Consider the following 16,461-nt stretch of genomic DNA (forward strand, 5'->3'; position numbering starts at 1 on the left):
GCAACAAACTGGAGGCTATAAAGCACACTGAGGCTAAAAAGTTACTGAAGAGTAAAGGAGCCAGAGGGAAGAAGAGAGTAACGCTGGCTGCTAGCACAGTCTTTGCAAAACAATTTGTGCCAATGCTGCTGTCTACCAACCTGGAGTCAAAGATAGGGCTAGATCATTGGAAGTCTCACATGCTCTTCTGAAACAATAACAACTAGAGGACCAGGAGGTTCTGGAGGTGGAGAAATAGTTGAAGCTATTGGATCTGAGATAAAAGGCTCACTTCTGAACCTATCATTATGAAGTAGATCTGTGTCTGGTATGAAATTATTCTTCTTATAGCTCAGAAGGGAGAGCTGTCTCTTCAGAGCCACTAGAAATGTCTAAAAGAGGAATACTTTCGGCCACGAATAAAATTATAAAAGGACTTTCTCACGTACTCCAACTTAAAACTGGGCTAAGCTTCATATTGTATATACGGTTCCTGCTCTCCACCAGAAGCAGCAGTTTTGCTGGTGAATCTCTTCCTCAGACAGCGTATTGCAGCACTGTATTCCCCTACCCCTGTGACCCAGTGTACATGGCTGAAATTATCCTCTTCACAGCACCTGCCTGGGAAAGACTGGAGAGAACCACGGCAAAGCACTACTGGAACCACAGCAAGCATTACTACATATGCTACCTTAAAAGTTGGCACATAGGGATGGGGGCAGATTCTCCTGCTGCTCTTTCACACTTGGCCCAGCTTCTGTTCTTTGAGGGCATCCGTAACTTGTCAAACGGGAGCTTCACAGCCAACGCCCCTGGCACTTCAGTCCCACTTTCATGGAAGAGGAACTTACATCTACCTGACTTCCAAGCACTGCCTTTTCCTCACACCGTTTCACCTTCTTCATGCAGGCACTGTTGTAGCTCTCCAGTTCTGGCTCAGTACTGCTAAATATATCTGCACAAAACTGGGATTGTTTATTAATGTGCAAACACAGCTTCTAATACTTTGAGAATTAGTGTCTCCCATAACCCCAAGCACTTTATACTTCTGCAGTGGACTGGTTGGCCCAGCTCCTTCCTAAGCACAGTGACAGCTGCCAGGTAAAGAAGGGGAAGACAGCAATTTCAAGGCAGAGATCATGAGGGCTCCACATACACATACACTTTTATTTTCCCCAAAGGGTACCTAATTTTTAAAAGATGTTATTATGTAATTAATTTTCTCTTTAACAGGTGTATTAATATCACAGTCACATAAAATTCAGATATGGTGGTGCTCAAACTGAGAAAGATGTTGAAAGGACAAATGCAGTTAGTGTAGGCGACATACACGGAACTTAAAATATATGATGTGTCATTTGCATGTGTCATCAAGCTTTCTCCCTCCCTAAATTAACAAGAAGTGTTCCTCACTCCTGTGCAGTACAGTTAACTAATACATCTTTGCAGAACTGACACTAACAGATACAATCTTTGGGACACTTTTGGGAACATACTGTGCCATTTTCTATTAAATACACTGCTCAAAATGAAATTCTAAAGACCAGCAAGACACATGTCAAAATTTGATGTCATTAAACATATCTGAACAGCAAACCAAAACCTATGAAAAGCTGCAATCACTATGTGACTTTATTGGCTAGCTCTAAAGCAAGGTAGAAATCTCTCCTCTTCCTAGATTTTGGGATAAAATTTAGTTTTAATGGGACTCCTTTCTCAAAGAGATTATACCCCAAATTCTCTATTTAGAAACCACTCCATTTTATCCTAGAGAAACATAAAAGCATTTATTCGGGAAATTTAAAAACTTGCCATATCCTTTCCTAGCATGATTGCTATCTTTTAAAATGATGTCCCATCTTCTAAAAGCTGTTCTGTATTACTACTGCCAATCTGTAGTAATCCTTAACCCAATCGCCATATTCTGGGTTTTCTCTTATATTTTCCTTTTCTCACAGTGTACGATGGGTGTAGCAAGAACGTCAGCTACCACATCTTTCTGCATGAATCTGAACCAGGGCCACTTCCAGGTACTCCCTGTAACCTAGGTCAAACAAAGTTTATTTGGACTCCCTGCTTTAGTAAAGGGACAGGATGTTCGTATGTGAAAGCAGATGATACTTTTCTGCTCCTCAGTTCTTTCTCTCTTCTCCTTCTCTGCAGAACATCCTGCTATGTGACACTTTCTCATAAATGCGCTCCTGCCTCTAAATTGCCTCCTGCTTTGAGGGAGTCCAGTATTCCCTTTTCTCCGAGAGGCACATATCCAACCCCCAGGTTCCCTCTGCTTCCACCCAGCCATCTCTCTGAGGCGACCCTGTCCTTTTTCCTCCTCTTCCTCTTGCAGGCCTAGATTTCTTGGCTCTTCTTTTTTCCAAATAGGTCTCCAGGCTGTTCCTGCAGCTAGCAACAGAGGAGCCGAGGGCACCACCAGAGGGGTCCAGTGTCCCCTGAGAGCTAACGAGTGACTATCATTTGGGAGATGCTGCTATTCAGGCTGTTAGACTATGAGCAGCGCATATGACTATGAGCAAAAGTATTATTATCTGCATTTCAAAAAGCTGCATTCCATGGGTTAAGGCCACACAATATAAATACCACTACTCTCCTAAAAGTAGTCCTGCTTTCTTCAAAATGCTTTCATTTAGCCCTGTCCTACACACGGTTTGGGTTAGTGAGATGCAGATGGATGCTCAGGAACCAACTTCCTCCATAACACTGGACTGATTGTTAAATTCCAGCTATGAGCAGCAGCATACAAATAGAAGGCTTCTGATTTAAAAGCAACTGCAAATCCTCTAACTTGCTACCCACCTCACTGACAGAAACACACAGGACACTTCAACTCACATGCTAGGATAAAAATGAAGCCAGTGTTTTTGAGTCTTACCTTTGTTCATCCATGTGTGAGCAGTATAGTGACGCTCGTCGTGTGAGAATGTACTGATGCCATGTAATTGCTGAAGCATTGCCCGTCTGGAAATGTAACCTACTGCCACAAAATCGCATGCATTGCAAAAGGACAAGAACAATTGAGCCAACCGTCATCATGACATTTATACGAAAGCAGCCCTGAGCAGTCATTGTCCTAGCTCTTTTCTTGCACAACAGAGCTGTCCTGCTGCAGTGCACTGGTGTCTAGGAGAAGATTTAATTTAGGGTTTGGGGGTTTTCTGAGAATTTAAAGAGGTAATTTGAGTAAATGATTCCATGTATTTCAACTGTCACCTTTACAGAGCACTTGCAGAGGTTTTTTTTTTTAGCTTCCTTTTGTTCAGTGGAAATAAAACTGGAATTTCCTTACTTTCTCATGGAATTAAAAAAGAAAAAAAAAAAAGAGGAGGGAGGATATTCACGCCACTGACTTGTGCATCTTCAGGGGAACGTTCTGACTTCCCTATTCTCAGCTGCAGAAAAGGCTTTGTACAGGGAACACATCCTCACATCTCTTCCAAGAAATTGTCATTGTGATTATTCTAAAATAATGGATTTAGCACTAACGCAGAAGCATAAAGTAATTTTCTTCTTGAAGTTAGAAGTCATTAAAGTATCACTTGTTACAAGGAATGAAAAGAAAACTACCAGTGACAAAGATCAACATTTTAACTGCAAATGTTTACGTTCATTACTGGTGAGTTTTGCAATTGACTGTCAGTATCTTGGATGCTATTTATAGGTCCTTTCCTGGTTTTAACATACCGAGTAATTGATCTGCTTATAAAACATATACAAAAGTCGACCTTTTTTGATATGGAAATTGCTATATTCTGGAAACAAAGTTAAATGGTATATGTTCTCCTCACTTGGAGATTTCTAAAAGTTTTAATCCCAAATATCAGACCTAACAGAAGCTAATGAAACTATTAAAACATTTTCCAGTTTAAGGATCATAATCTTAAAATTTTGAGAGAAATCTGTCACTTTTAAAATTATATAGTCAGGAAAGCATGCAAAGCTCTGAATGCCAGTGTAAACATACAGTAAAGGAATTATACTTCAAATACGAATTTGCACACAGGAACATCATAGAGACACAGAGACCGAACCATATGACTGACGGCAATGCTTCAGCAACACAGAGGAGAAACAGGCAGGAAGTAACGCTGCAGGGTTTTCACACATTTAAGAACACCGCACATTTACTTGGCTAAAAACATCTTCAAACACATTTTAATTGCACCACTCTAAAGCTGCATTCCACATAAAGCAATTCACTAGAAAGCAGCAGAAGTTGTCTTAAGCACAAACAATGCTATAATAATCTGGAATTTTACTGTGAATGATTTCCTACCGGATCAACTCAAATAAGTTTCCCTAAAATTATGTTGAAAAGCCTGTGAATATACTGCTCGAAGAGCATTCAAACCAGCGTGGCTACATCTGCGCTTACATGGAGCTCACACCTGTGGGATGCCTGACCCTCCCTCGAAAAAGTCCTGAAATGCATTGTCCTGAAGTTGCTACAGTTATAGCAGTGTAACCTGAATGGCTTCAGAGAATTATACTGATACAAGACTGACGTAAATGATAGCAAATAAAGGCCTGAAAGAGAAAATAGATTCAAGTCACCAGACTTGGATCTTTATTTTGATGTTTCCAGAATACAGAAAAGTTCAGGCTTAGGTTTTAGTTCAGCACGTTTTAAAAACGGAAGGGAACTTCTCGGGCAGAACTATTCTTCATATTTAAAATGAAGTAGAACTAAGCATTTTTATAGAAAGATAAAAATGCGAGAGATCTTTATAGTAAGTCATCTATCAAACTTCCATATTCAATTGTATGAATCACTTCCTTTTACTTATACAAGCAAACTGTCTTCACATTCAGATTGCTAAGAGCTCAATTTGGATATAGGTTATAAGTTTGGACATATGGTTTTTAATCAAAGATATCACAATTCTCTAGAACTTAAATCCCAACCTAAAATATCCATTCTGCTGAAGCATGTTTCATAACATTGAAGGTTTGGGAAAGAATGGTATGTTGTATAACTTTCATATGTGGAAGTACCCAAGAATAAGGAGGAGACAAAAGGCGTTATAGAAGAAAAACCTTGGGTTCATTCAATAACAAAGTCAAAATAGTTAATGTTGTAACAAAGCAAGTGAAAGCATTTTAAAGGACACTTTTTTTTCCCCTCTGATAGATCCTCTGCTTGTGTAACTGAAGTTTAGTTAAAAAAGCTTTGTTTTAAAACCCCCCTTTGGAACAGCTATTATCACATAACTTGAACAATCTCAGAATATTCCTATACTCTCCCGTAGTTCTCTATATACAACAGCCCACCACCTATTCCATTCTGCCACAGAAGTACCAGGAACCACCCAATGGTGTGTTCCACTTCCAGAAATGTTTCAAAAATTATTTCAGATGTAGAAAAACAGTTTATATTGATCTGAAGCGACTGCTAGCAAGCAGAAAAATGCTAAACTTGAGCACGTAGTGCAAAACACACCCTCCAAATTCAACATGCCTAGAGTACAGTGTGAAATTAGCTTAACTTGGAATCAAATAATCATTTAAATTAAAACCAACTAGACATTCAGTGAATGTAAGAACAACAAAATTTTTCATTAAGTTGGTTGTTTTAAAAACAAGGAAAATTTCCAGCTTCCTGTAAGAAAACAAATGGATCCTAACATCCTAGTAGAACCTGACAGAAAATGTACTCCAAGGAAAAACCAAACATGAACTCTGTCTAGCCCAACAGAGTTGGAATTCAGGCACCAGCAGCTCACATGCATCCATGCAAGGCTCTTCTCCATTTCTTCCCAGGCCTTTCCTGGCCATTAGACATGCTCTTTCACAAAGCACCTCAGTCTTTAGACAACCTCTCCCCATTGCTTTTTCCAGGGACATAGGGCATTGCAAGCTCTGTTGTGACCAGATTTAGGCAGACACACACTGAAACTCCACTTAAACCTCTGAGGGAAACCAGTGTTAAGATCCAATAAAGATTATGATTCAGTCTAAGTGATGACAGCTCCACTGGCTTTTTGCAGTCTGGCGGTTGTAGCACTCAGCAGAAAGCTGGAGGCCGTAAGCTGTAGACACAAATCACTCTAAGAGGACTGACTCCATCCATCCATGACTTCTGTATCTGCGGCCACAAGGTATAATGAGGAACATGTCTCCCCTGGAAGCTGAGCCCCTGATGGCTATGATGCTCAGCTGAGAAGCCGAGCCTAAGGTTTCTGGCCCTTCTGGTCCTATTTTGTATTTACTGTGGACCTACTGTAAAATATGAACGCGTTCTGGGGAACTTGAACACCATTGCTAGGGTCTAGAAACTGGGCTCCCTCTTGCCATAACAACCTACTTTTTATGCATGTCCTCTACCAGACTTCCCGGGCAAGTGGCACGCCCCATCTATTTCTTTAGGACATCCACTGTGAGAAGCGCTCTCTCAGACTGCATCCTAAAGGGATGGATTGAGGTAGGTGGACTGAATTGTCCCCTTTACTCTCAGGACCAGTTGCCATTATTTTTGACGTGTCTGTATCACAGGCACACTGCACTTGGCCCTTTGCTCACCTTTAAAATCTGTTTACATCTCCTTTCTAAGAGGAAGCAGGAAAAGAGATGTTTTAAATTTTATTTTACCTACAGTAGAAAACAAGCACACACACTCTCATCTCCACCATAACTGAAAAAGAACTTAGCACTATGGACAAGTCACTTCTGGAAACAATTATATTCCCCCATGAATAATCTATGGATCTTACAGTTCAGTGTTCAAACTGAATACTTTGAAACAGATATGAAAACCTTACAGAAGATGCTGGCATAGCCTTCCTTGAAACACTTGCTTTTTTGGTGCCAAAAGTTTTATTACAGCCATACAGAATTTGCTGTTCAGAAATCTGAGTTTGCAGTGCCCATTAGACCAGAAGTGCTGTGATTTTGCTCAACAAAGGAAAAAAATAATTTCAGCTTCCTAATAACTTCTTTTTTATTTGAATAAAGCTTTCTGCAGTAAGGAACAGACTTTCTAGATATAGAACAGGTCCTCTATGCAACATTCTTATCTGCTTCTCTGCACAGACATGTGGTGACAAACTGAGCCGTTAGTGGAGAATATGGCTTACCATAGTGTCTCTAAGTTATTTCCTATTATACTATTCTTACCTTTACTAGTTAAAACGATGTAAAGTAACGTAAAATGCTAACAAAATTGAAATGATTTACAAGCAGAACCAACACCATAATCCCCTCATTTTCAAGCATTCAAGCCAAGGGCTTTTCCATCTGCTATGAAAGCCTAGCCGTGAAAAGCCATGATACTTATGGGCCTCGTGAAATGTGGTCCCACGACTGCTGTAACATGCCCAGGGGATCAGGTAAGTGTCAGTTTGGCTGCTGCTTGGGCAAGGAAGTTTACCAGAAATCATCCACTCTGCAACGTGGAGAGGCATGGCAAAGGTAATGCAGTGGAGAGTATGAGCTCTTCTGAAAACCTGCCAGAGATGCAATAACCTCCTCAGAGAATCCATTTCTGTGGTTAACTAACCTTGTGATCAAAATGAATCCCCTACTGTCTCCTTGAAGTAGTGGCTCTGCCTTAGTAATTTATGTCCATTACATCCTGTCCTTTTCCCAGCAGACATGGACAGCAGATTATTCCCTTCCTCTCTGCAGTACCCTGCCATGCATTTGAATAATTTTGTGCTTTTTCTTCAATATTTTTCTAGATCAAGCAACCAGGTTGTTTCCCTCTTTCCTTGGATGCCTAGGAACCACTACCTTTGAAAACCGCAGTGATCCGTCTTCTAGGCCATCATCACTTAGTTCACATCCACATGTGGGCTTCAGACCCAATGGACCCAAGAAAAAAGGAGCCAATGATAAAACCAGAAATCTCTCTCTTCTCTCCCCACCTCGCCACATGGGAAGGAAATCTAATGGTCACATTCACTCATCCAGTCCAAAAAAATCCAATGTGCTATGCATACAGCACTGCTGCAGACAGCATAACAGTATAGCCATAACTGACAAGAGAAAAACTGACATGAATTGTATAGAAGTTACATAGGAAATACTGCAATACACAGCACAACATCAGCTGAGCCTGGTTCCTCAGGCTGCGGACTTTTTATAAGATAACCACTCCGTATCATATTTCCAAGACCCTGACTACAGCATACAGGACTTACGAGAGCAAACGTTAGCCCTTCTCTATGGTTTCACACACGTATTCACAGGCTGATGCTGATTAAGGTACAGATAGATCCTAAGACTTTGGAAACCTTGTTCTAGAAACAATAGACCAAAGTAACAGGCTGACATACATACACAGAAAATGATTGTAAAATTTGATGGATCTAAAAACCAAACCAAAAGCCTCAAAAAACTCAGCACCCTCAATCCGCAAAACCTAAACCAAAATCCAGCAGGAAAAAAATCCGGAAGGCTCTGCCAGGCTGTGTACCAAGCTTCTTATGGTGATCCTCACAAATACTTTTGACTAATAAAAGAAGTATATAGTATATACCAAATACTACCCATTTCTAAAACAAATTGGACAAAATCACGTAAGAGACAAAACAACTTATCCCCCAAACAGTTTTAGTCATTCTATATGCAGATGCAAAAGAGAAACTTCAAGTATAAAAGTATACTGGGTCTACTAAAATGAAATTGTATTGTACTTGCCATAGAATTTTTTATAAGGTTATTAAAGATAATGACTAACCACTTGAGTGGTTCGTTTTGCCAGCTCACAGTGCAATTTCAATTCAAGTGCTCTGTATCAAATTTTAACTATATATAATCAAAAGAGTTAATCCAAAAGCTGAGGTAAATGCTGAAACTGAATTATTTTAAAGAAAAGCTAAAGCAAATGCAAGGACTCTGCTCTTAGCATTCCTAGAAAATTACAATGCAAATCCTTGTTAGGATTGCTTGTTCAGAGGCAAGTTTGTAGCACTAAGATCTAAATGGCCTTTCTAGTCAAGGGTGATTAAGTTGGACTAGTTAAAAACTACATAATGGGAAATAAAAATAATAATAAAAAAGAAAGACAGTTTTCTATCACTGCTGGTGGGAGAAAATAGATTTCCAAACACAACATTTCAAAGGAAAAACTCCACGCTGCCTTTATTTCTTCCTAAGACTTATGATATAACCACATATGGACATACATATACAGAATGCTCCAATTTCTGTGTGAATGCAGGCAAGGAGGAAAAAACCGGCAGAGTCTGCCAGCACAAGCTCTTGATGGCAACTAGCAAGTCATGGCAGAGAGAACCTTTTGGAGAATGCAAAGTGGCTTAAGAAAGCAGAACACCTGAAAAAAGCAATAACCAAGAAGTATAAAATCTGAAAGACTTCTCAGAGTTAGTTATAATTTATTAAAGCAAAAAGGACTGTGTGCCAGCATAGGTATCTGTGCACACATCCATATACCCACCAGCTATACCAGTATAATCACACTAAGTTCCCTCCCACAACAATTTTATTTTTATTCTTTAGCGTCACTGTTTTCTTTAATTCAGTGTTTTCTTTAATCTGAAATTACAATTAAAAATTAGACTGAAATACAAATTTAATTTGCCTATGCAGAAAAATAACAGATGTTTTGGGCCTATTCATCTACACTGAAATTCTTGATCAGGCTGGGATCTCTGCAGTTCTAGATGGAAAGGGGGCTTTAATGGGTTTAACTACTATGCACAGATGGACTGTTCTGGATCTGTGTAAAGATTTTCTTGAGTAAGAACAATTTGCATTCATGTCTATTTTTTATTGCTGTTGATATTTAAAAGCACAGTGTTAACTTGATAATAAAAAAAATGTAGTTTATATCCTGTGCAAGAAAGCCTTATCAAAGAAATGGAATCACTAACTCCTAAAAATCTAAAAAACTTCTGGTCAAAATGTACTAGAAGAAGTTTAGAATTTGGAAGTTCAACAACAGAATTCCCTACGTTTGTGGTTTTGTTTATAATGCAAAAATTCTTATATTATTGCAAGGAAGAAACAGCTTACTCAAAAGTATGTGAAAACAAGATTGTTTAGAATCAATAATATGCTATTAAGAACTTGTAAAATTCTAATTTCTTGCTGAAGTTAGATAGAGAATATTAAACAACTACAGAATTTATTAGTATAGCTGTGAGAACACTGCATTTATGAAGCCGAAAGATAATACAGGACAATATGTAACATTTTAAATAGTATAAATGGTATTCGAGAAGTGCTGTATTAAATGTCTGGCTAATTATTGATGAAAATATAACTATAACAAGCTATTTGATGTAGATTCCAGTGGGTTTTTTGGAAAAAAAAATACCAGGCTTTGAAACTGAAATTGCAGTAATCTTTAGCTTTGAATAAAATCTACTTGAGTTTAAAAAGCTTTAGAGCTTTTCAAGTTTTTCCATGTTAGATGAGGGTACTGGGAAGGACACAGGTTTAAGCAGTAACAGTAACCATGCAAGCATAGACACCACTCCTCTGCCTTTACTTGGCTTTTGAATTATTCTTCTATGAGTGCGGAAGAAATATCAGCACTTTATGAAACTGAACAGTTTGCAATATTTTGACCAGCAGAAAACAAGACACCCCCTCCTCCCTCCATTTTCTTCCTATGATTCATCATTGCAAAGACGTTCTTCAAAAATGCTTTTCTATATCAGCAATCCTTCTGCACGTGTAAAGAGGTAAGAATCAGCAAAATCTTGACAATCAGCTAACAGGAATGAAGTCAGAAGAATTTATTGTGTGAAAGTTGCTTGAAAATACACTTGATGAAAGCGTTGGAAATACAATTCCTATTGTACCAAAAGATCAGATTTAAATAAGTAGATTTTTTAAATTAGTCTTCCCCTCTCACATTGGATTTCTTATTCTAATAGGTATCTTATGATTAGTCACCAAAATGTATTATCTTTTTAATCAAATCAATTAGAAGAGGTTGTAAAGAGCAGGAACTGGAAGCATTGTTAAAAATCTCCAAGTGTTATCAGTGCCTCAGAGACAGGCTTAAGAAAAGGTAAGAACCATCTACCCACACACAAAGGCTTTTTTTTTAATGTATAAAGAGTGCTTAAGACTACTGAGATAGCAATCTGTAATCAAAATTCTACTCAGGTAGAATAATAAAATCCTGCCAAATACTAACCTGAAATACTACCCTGAAATACTACCTCTCTATCAAGGACATGAAATATGTATCTTGATTCACCACATGAGAATATATAAAAAAAAAATTTCTTGTGAATACATCTAATTGTTTATTGCAGAATATACTACTAAGTAGCCAATAAATTCTTAGTACAGAGAGGATTTTTTCATTTTATTTTGGAACAGCCCAACTAGCAGGTTTTGATCAAACCCAGTCCCACATTGTAGAGAGAATGTTTATTCTCAGTATATTCTTTCTCAAATCTTTTAACTTCTCATCTTCCTTCTCCCTCACCTTCCTCCTTACCCCCAGCCTAAGAATCTTTCAAGGATCACACCACCTTCCACTGTATATTTAGTATAAAAAACTTCAGAAATAAATCAAACCACTTGCCAAAACCGTATGTCTAGAAATTCAAGATGCATGAAGAACGGCGGAATGTCAGTCATTCCAGACAGATCAGTTAGTAGAGCTAGAATTCAAAAGACTAATAGCACAGGCATCTAAAAGAAAGCTTAGACAAGTTGGACAGATGGCTTTGTTTTAATGAGAGTATATAAATAATCAGAAAAATATTTTAGTCTATACACCTGCTGAAAGGTGACTGGTACACAAACCTACACACTCAAGGACAAACCCAAACTGTGCTCCATCATATTACATGTTAATATAAATTACTCTAAAGACTGTCTGGCTCCTTCTTGCAGCAGCCATTTCACTGACCTTACTGAGAGTTGTAATACCGTTTAAGTGACACCACTGATACTTTCAAATAGGGATTTTTTTGTGTCATTTACTTTAATTTACTCCATGTCCCTGAAAGGAAGTTCGATGACTATCTCTAGAAAGAGATACACTTTAATATTAAATTTGATAGGTATTATAATTAGTTAGGAACAATAGAAACTGAATCTTTCATGATATGGATATGCAGAAAGCATCATCATGCCATCAAAAGTATCACTGTATTACTAAATGTTTTGTACACAAGGGTCAGTGGGACCTTAGGGGTTTGTGGGTTCTGCCTGCAAGTGACCCTACTTACTCTGGGAGGATGGGAGGGAAAAAGAAAACAAGAAGCATAAAAGAATTAGGTAGTGCCGTGGCCCGGTTATGTACGTGTAGTGCTGATATTGCAGCAGTATCTGCGTACAGGAATTCCAGAAGAATTCTCCATCCTACATAGGATGAAGAAAACCACACAGCAATAGAAACTACTGTGCGGTGATATATTTTCCACCATGAGCTATTATATGACAATGGTACTTACCATATTTGTGCGGCGCATAGAAGTAGATGAAAGGGTTATGTTATGATCATCATCAATAACTAACGTGGAGGAAAAAATGGCGATTATGCAAATGAAAACTGCCTTTATGCACAGGAATTTATAAACACCTCAGAGCTCTGTAAAGCTTCTTTAGTACAATGTTCACAAAGGAGCCATTAATTAATGCAAGTTAAAACTGAAATTTATGGTAGGTTTGTTATTTAAACAGGATTACTTCTTATAACTGACTGCTGAAGATTACACTTTGTCATATGTTCTAGGAAGCCTACAATGTGATTTAACATTTTTGCTGTTCAGCCTATGATGTAATCTTTGAAGAGTCCATGATACTGTAACATTCTCCTAAAGGAGAGATGGTCGGATGGTCACTGAAGAAACAGCAGTGTCAGTTGAAATGTCACTACTCCCAAGTTTTTGACCTTGTTCGTCTACAGAAGGTTAACCCTTGTCTAGTAAAGTCAGAAAAATAGATCGCGTGGGCACTTCTCATTTGCTTTAGTGCAAAGGGAGTTGGATAATGTAACCCAATATAGAAAGCTGTTTAAGCTAAATGTTTCTGTACTTAAGCAGAAAGGGACAACTCAAAGGATCCCTCTTCCACCAGTATCTGTTCTGGTGTGATAGCCTCTGGCGATGGGAGGTGACTTCTACTAGAGACCTAATGACATAGCCGGAAGATGGTAAGACCTTCAGTGAGCGCAGATGTTTTGCAGAGAGCCTCTGACCATGCTTTGCTCTGTGTCACATGGATGAATGTAGGTAAATACTGCTCTTAAATCAAATGGAAGGAGCTGCTAGAGGACACTGCAACAGTCTTTGGGGTATCAGCTCCATTCCAGTCAAGAACATAATCTTGGAACCCTCTGTGCCAAATTAGGATGTTTTCCTATAGGGTCTCACACATTATTTTTCCATTGTGTCATCCCCACAGCAGTCAGAAGAAAGGCCGAACAAGAATCTATTTTACATTATCATAAAGAAAAGAAAAAAAAAAAAATCAAGATTCTAGCAATTTGCCACTAGTTACAAAGGTATTTGCATTAATTTGCATTTAAAAATACTAAATTAGACAGAGCAAGGGGAATTATAACACTCAGTCTCCATTAACAATCAGCAAAATTAGGGAGTACTGGTTCCAGCTGTAAAGAACTTCTGTGGTGCAGACACCTTTGCAGGTGGGCAGGTTAGGATACAAATGGTCCCCCAAGACAGAGGGCTAGGGGTCATGGTGTTGTTGATTGCCTATCACTTACAGCATCATGGGGGGTTCAGGCCATGCTACAGCCCAGACAATAGCCACAGGAGGTTATTATCTCTTAAGGCACTTAGGAAATTATTCTGCAACTTGATTAAAATTAAAACCTGGATTTTTAAAAGAGTTAATTGTTAAAATTAATTATTTTATTATTAAAATATTAAACCCTATCATTTCTGTTGTTTAAATATTATTAAATTTTTACCTATTACTAAAATTGAATACAACCAACACTACAGTCCTACACTATTTATTTTATTGCTATGCTTTTTCAGTTTTTGATAGACTGAAGCTTTTCTGCACAAACAATGCATTGCTCTATTGCAGGAATGTGGGGGAGCTGGAAGCCTGGGAGACAAGAGTCAAGGACACCAACAGCAGAGTGGGAACACTATCAAGATTGAAGAAAAACACGTCAGCTGAATGCTTCACTGCGATCTGCAGTGAAATAGCTGGCACTGCTGAAATTAGAATGGGCTTATTCTAAGTTTTAAGCACAATGCATTGCCATGAGTGGTCCACTTTGTATCTCAGTTTAATCTAGATCTACCTGAGTGCAGAGTCAATATTTGAAGACTGCTTTCAAGCATTAAAGCAAGAAATTTATTATAAATACAAAATGCTTATTAGATTATGGGCTATAATTTTACCGTAAACGGTGGCCAGGGATTGTGGAACTTTATAAAGTCTTCAGTACCAATAAATATGTGCAAAGCCTGAACTCACATTCTAAAAATATCTTACTCATTTTCAGCCTCGATAAGTAGAGACAACGAGAGTTTAAAACGTTAGTACTACTAGCTGTCACAATAACTGTACAGAAGCTGCTATGAACAATCGCTTTTCCGGAACAAAGCACCCAATCCATACAGGCAAGGGGACGGCTGTAAGAGTTCAGTGAGGTTCAGCATACCGCATCCCTAGGCAGCACAGAGCTCAGGAGCAGGCTTGTTAGTAACAACACTAACACACAGGGGTTGTTCTAATTCTACACAGTCAGATGAAGACAGCAGTTCAGGGCAATGACTAGGACAAGGATCATGCTAAACTTATTTGCTTTCACACCCAGTGAGAAATTAATGAATACCTAGCAAAATATTAATTGCCACCCACCTTCTGTGGTGACTGGGAGAGAAATCTCCATGCAGGCTGCAGACTGTGCTTTTCTGAAGGGGGGCCTTCCAGGCCCTCGGCGGTTTGCTTTTGAGACGTCTGCACTGGAAAGTCGTTTTCCTGAACCGCAGCTCTGGGATGTTGGACTTGTACAGTGACCATTCACATGATCTGGAAAGTGAATGCAAAAAGTGCTAGGTAAAGCGCCAGCTCCCAAAATTCAGGATATAGGAGAGATGTATGTTCTGATATTTAAGAACGGGTTGAATCAAATCTTCTGAGAATAACTACTTATTTGTTTTATCAACCCAGCATGTATATGTAAGAGTAACTCACCATATCTTTAAGGTATACTTTGAAAAAAACAAGGGACATAGAACTGGTACGTGTTCTTACAGCTGCAGATCCCACAGCATTTTGTTGACCTACGTGAGCGGGCAATTTATCAAGATACTGCTGGTAGCACTGATGATGTGTCTCCTAACAGATACCAAATAAATTTGAAAACTATCTTTCCTTTTTGCTCTCATAAAGAACTGCAAGTGTAATTTACTACAGGATAGAATTTAGAGCTAGACATCTTCCCTACCTGACTTGAAGCTGCATGAAACAGGCATCTAACTGCCACTATTTGGGATAATTATAATACTAGCCATAATATTGCTAAGTATTTTATTCTTTATATACCACATAGATTTATTTTACCGCTAAGGAAACTGGCTGCTGAACAATTGATTTGTCTGCTACAGATCTAAAGATATGAGGCTAAGTCCTTGGACCCCTGCTAGAGGCCACGGTCAATCAGCACAGCACATGCTGCTGTCTGATGGGGTGAGAAACAAAACACGGCTGCTTTAAACTCTGCCTACATTCGTCTGTTCTTCATTACTGGCAGCAGGTCTTTAAACCACAACAATCCACTGATCAAGGCTTAGATCCGAGTTCAGAGTGGGTTGGACTGGACTATAAAACATTCATGTGGTATTTTTCTTCCTCTCATGCTGGGTGAGGCAAGATGAGAAGGATTACTGAACACAACTTTCCCCTCAACATATGAAAGGATACACACACAGGTATAACTGAATTATTTTTGGTCAGCAGGTAATTTGTACTTACTACTTTAAGTAAACAGCAGGTAATAAGCATAACAAAAATTCAGACTTATGCAAGCACACTGAATATTTCTATTCAAACCTATGGAGGCTCAATACTATAGGTAAGGACAAGCTTGGAGTTTCTGCCTTCATTTTAAATGTCAGGTTATTTATATCTGAGAATTAGATTAGTCTTTAAGAGTCTGTATATAAGTATCCTATGCAGTTTGTTTTGCATTGTATCCAAGGAAAAGATGAATGTTAATATACCAAGATAAATTTATTTCTTAGTTACCATGCCATGATAGCTCCACTGTACATGAAGAAGTAACATTAGTTACTGTGAACTTGATGAAACTGCATCTCTCAGAAGGCATCTCTCAGTAATGTGCAACATGACAACAGCAAGCCTGCTGGAGAGTCTCAAATTTAATCTAATTTTTTCAAGGAGTATTACAGAGACAGGAAGCATATTATATATACACATGCTGATTTTAGTTTACACACAGTAACACGAATACGTTACACAACCTGCCTTGTCATACAACTGTTTTAAACTACTTGGTGACCACTGCAAAAAGCAAAAGGACCCATTGATTTA

The 16,461-nt window shown here is 38.5% G+C and overlaps 1 protein-coding gene across 1 annotated transcript in view; it reads right to left on the reverse strand.

The window, feature by feature from the left end:
• STXBP5L (syntaxin binding protein 5-like) overlaps window positions 1-16,461 on the reverse strand; it is a 211,335-nt gene that overhangs the window by 7,864 nt on the left and 187,010 nt on the right. Inside the window, exon 21 of the mRNA XM_009329260.1 lies at window positions 14,767-14,937. Within this exon, the coding sequence (XP_009327535.1) occupies window positions 14,767-14,937 (171 nt within the window). The remainder of the gene's footprint in view (window positions 1-14,766; window positions 14,938-16,461) is intronic.

This window comes from Pygoscelis adeliae, unplaced genomic scaffold (assembly GCF_000699105.1).
Source record: "Pygoscelis adeliae isolate BGI_AS28 unplaced genomic scaffold, ASM69910v1 Scaffold120, whole genome shotgun sequence".
Classification (NCBI taxonomy): Eukaryota; Metazoa; Chordata; class Aves; order Sphenisciformes; family Spheniscidae; genus Pygoscelis; species Pygoscelis adeliae.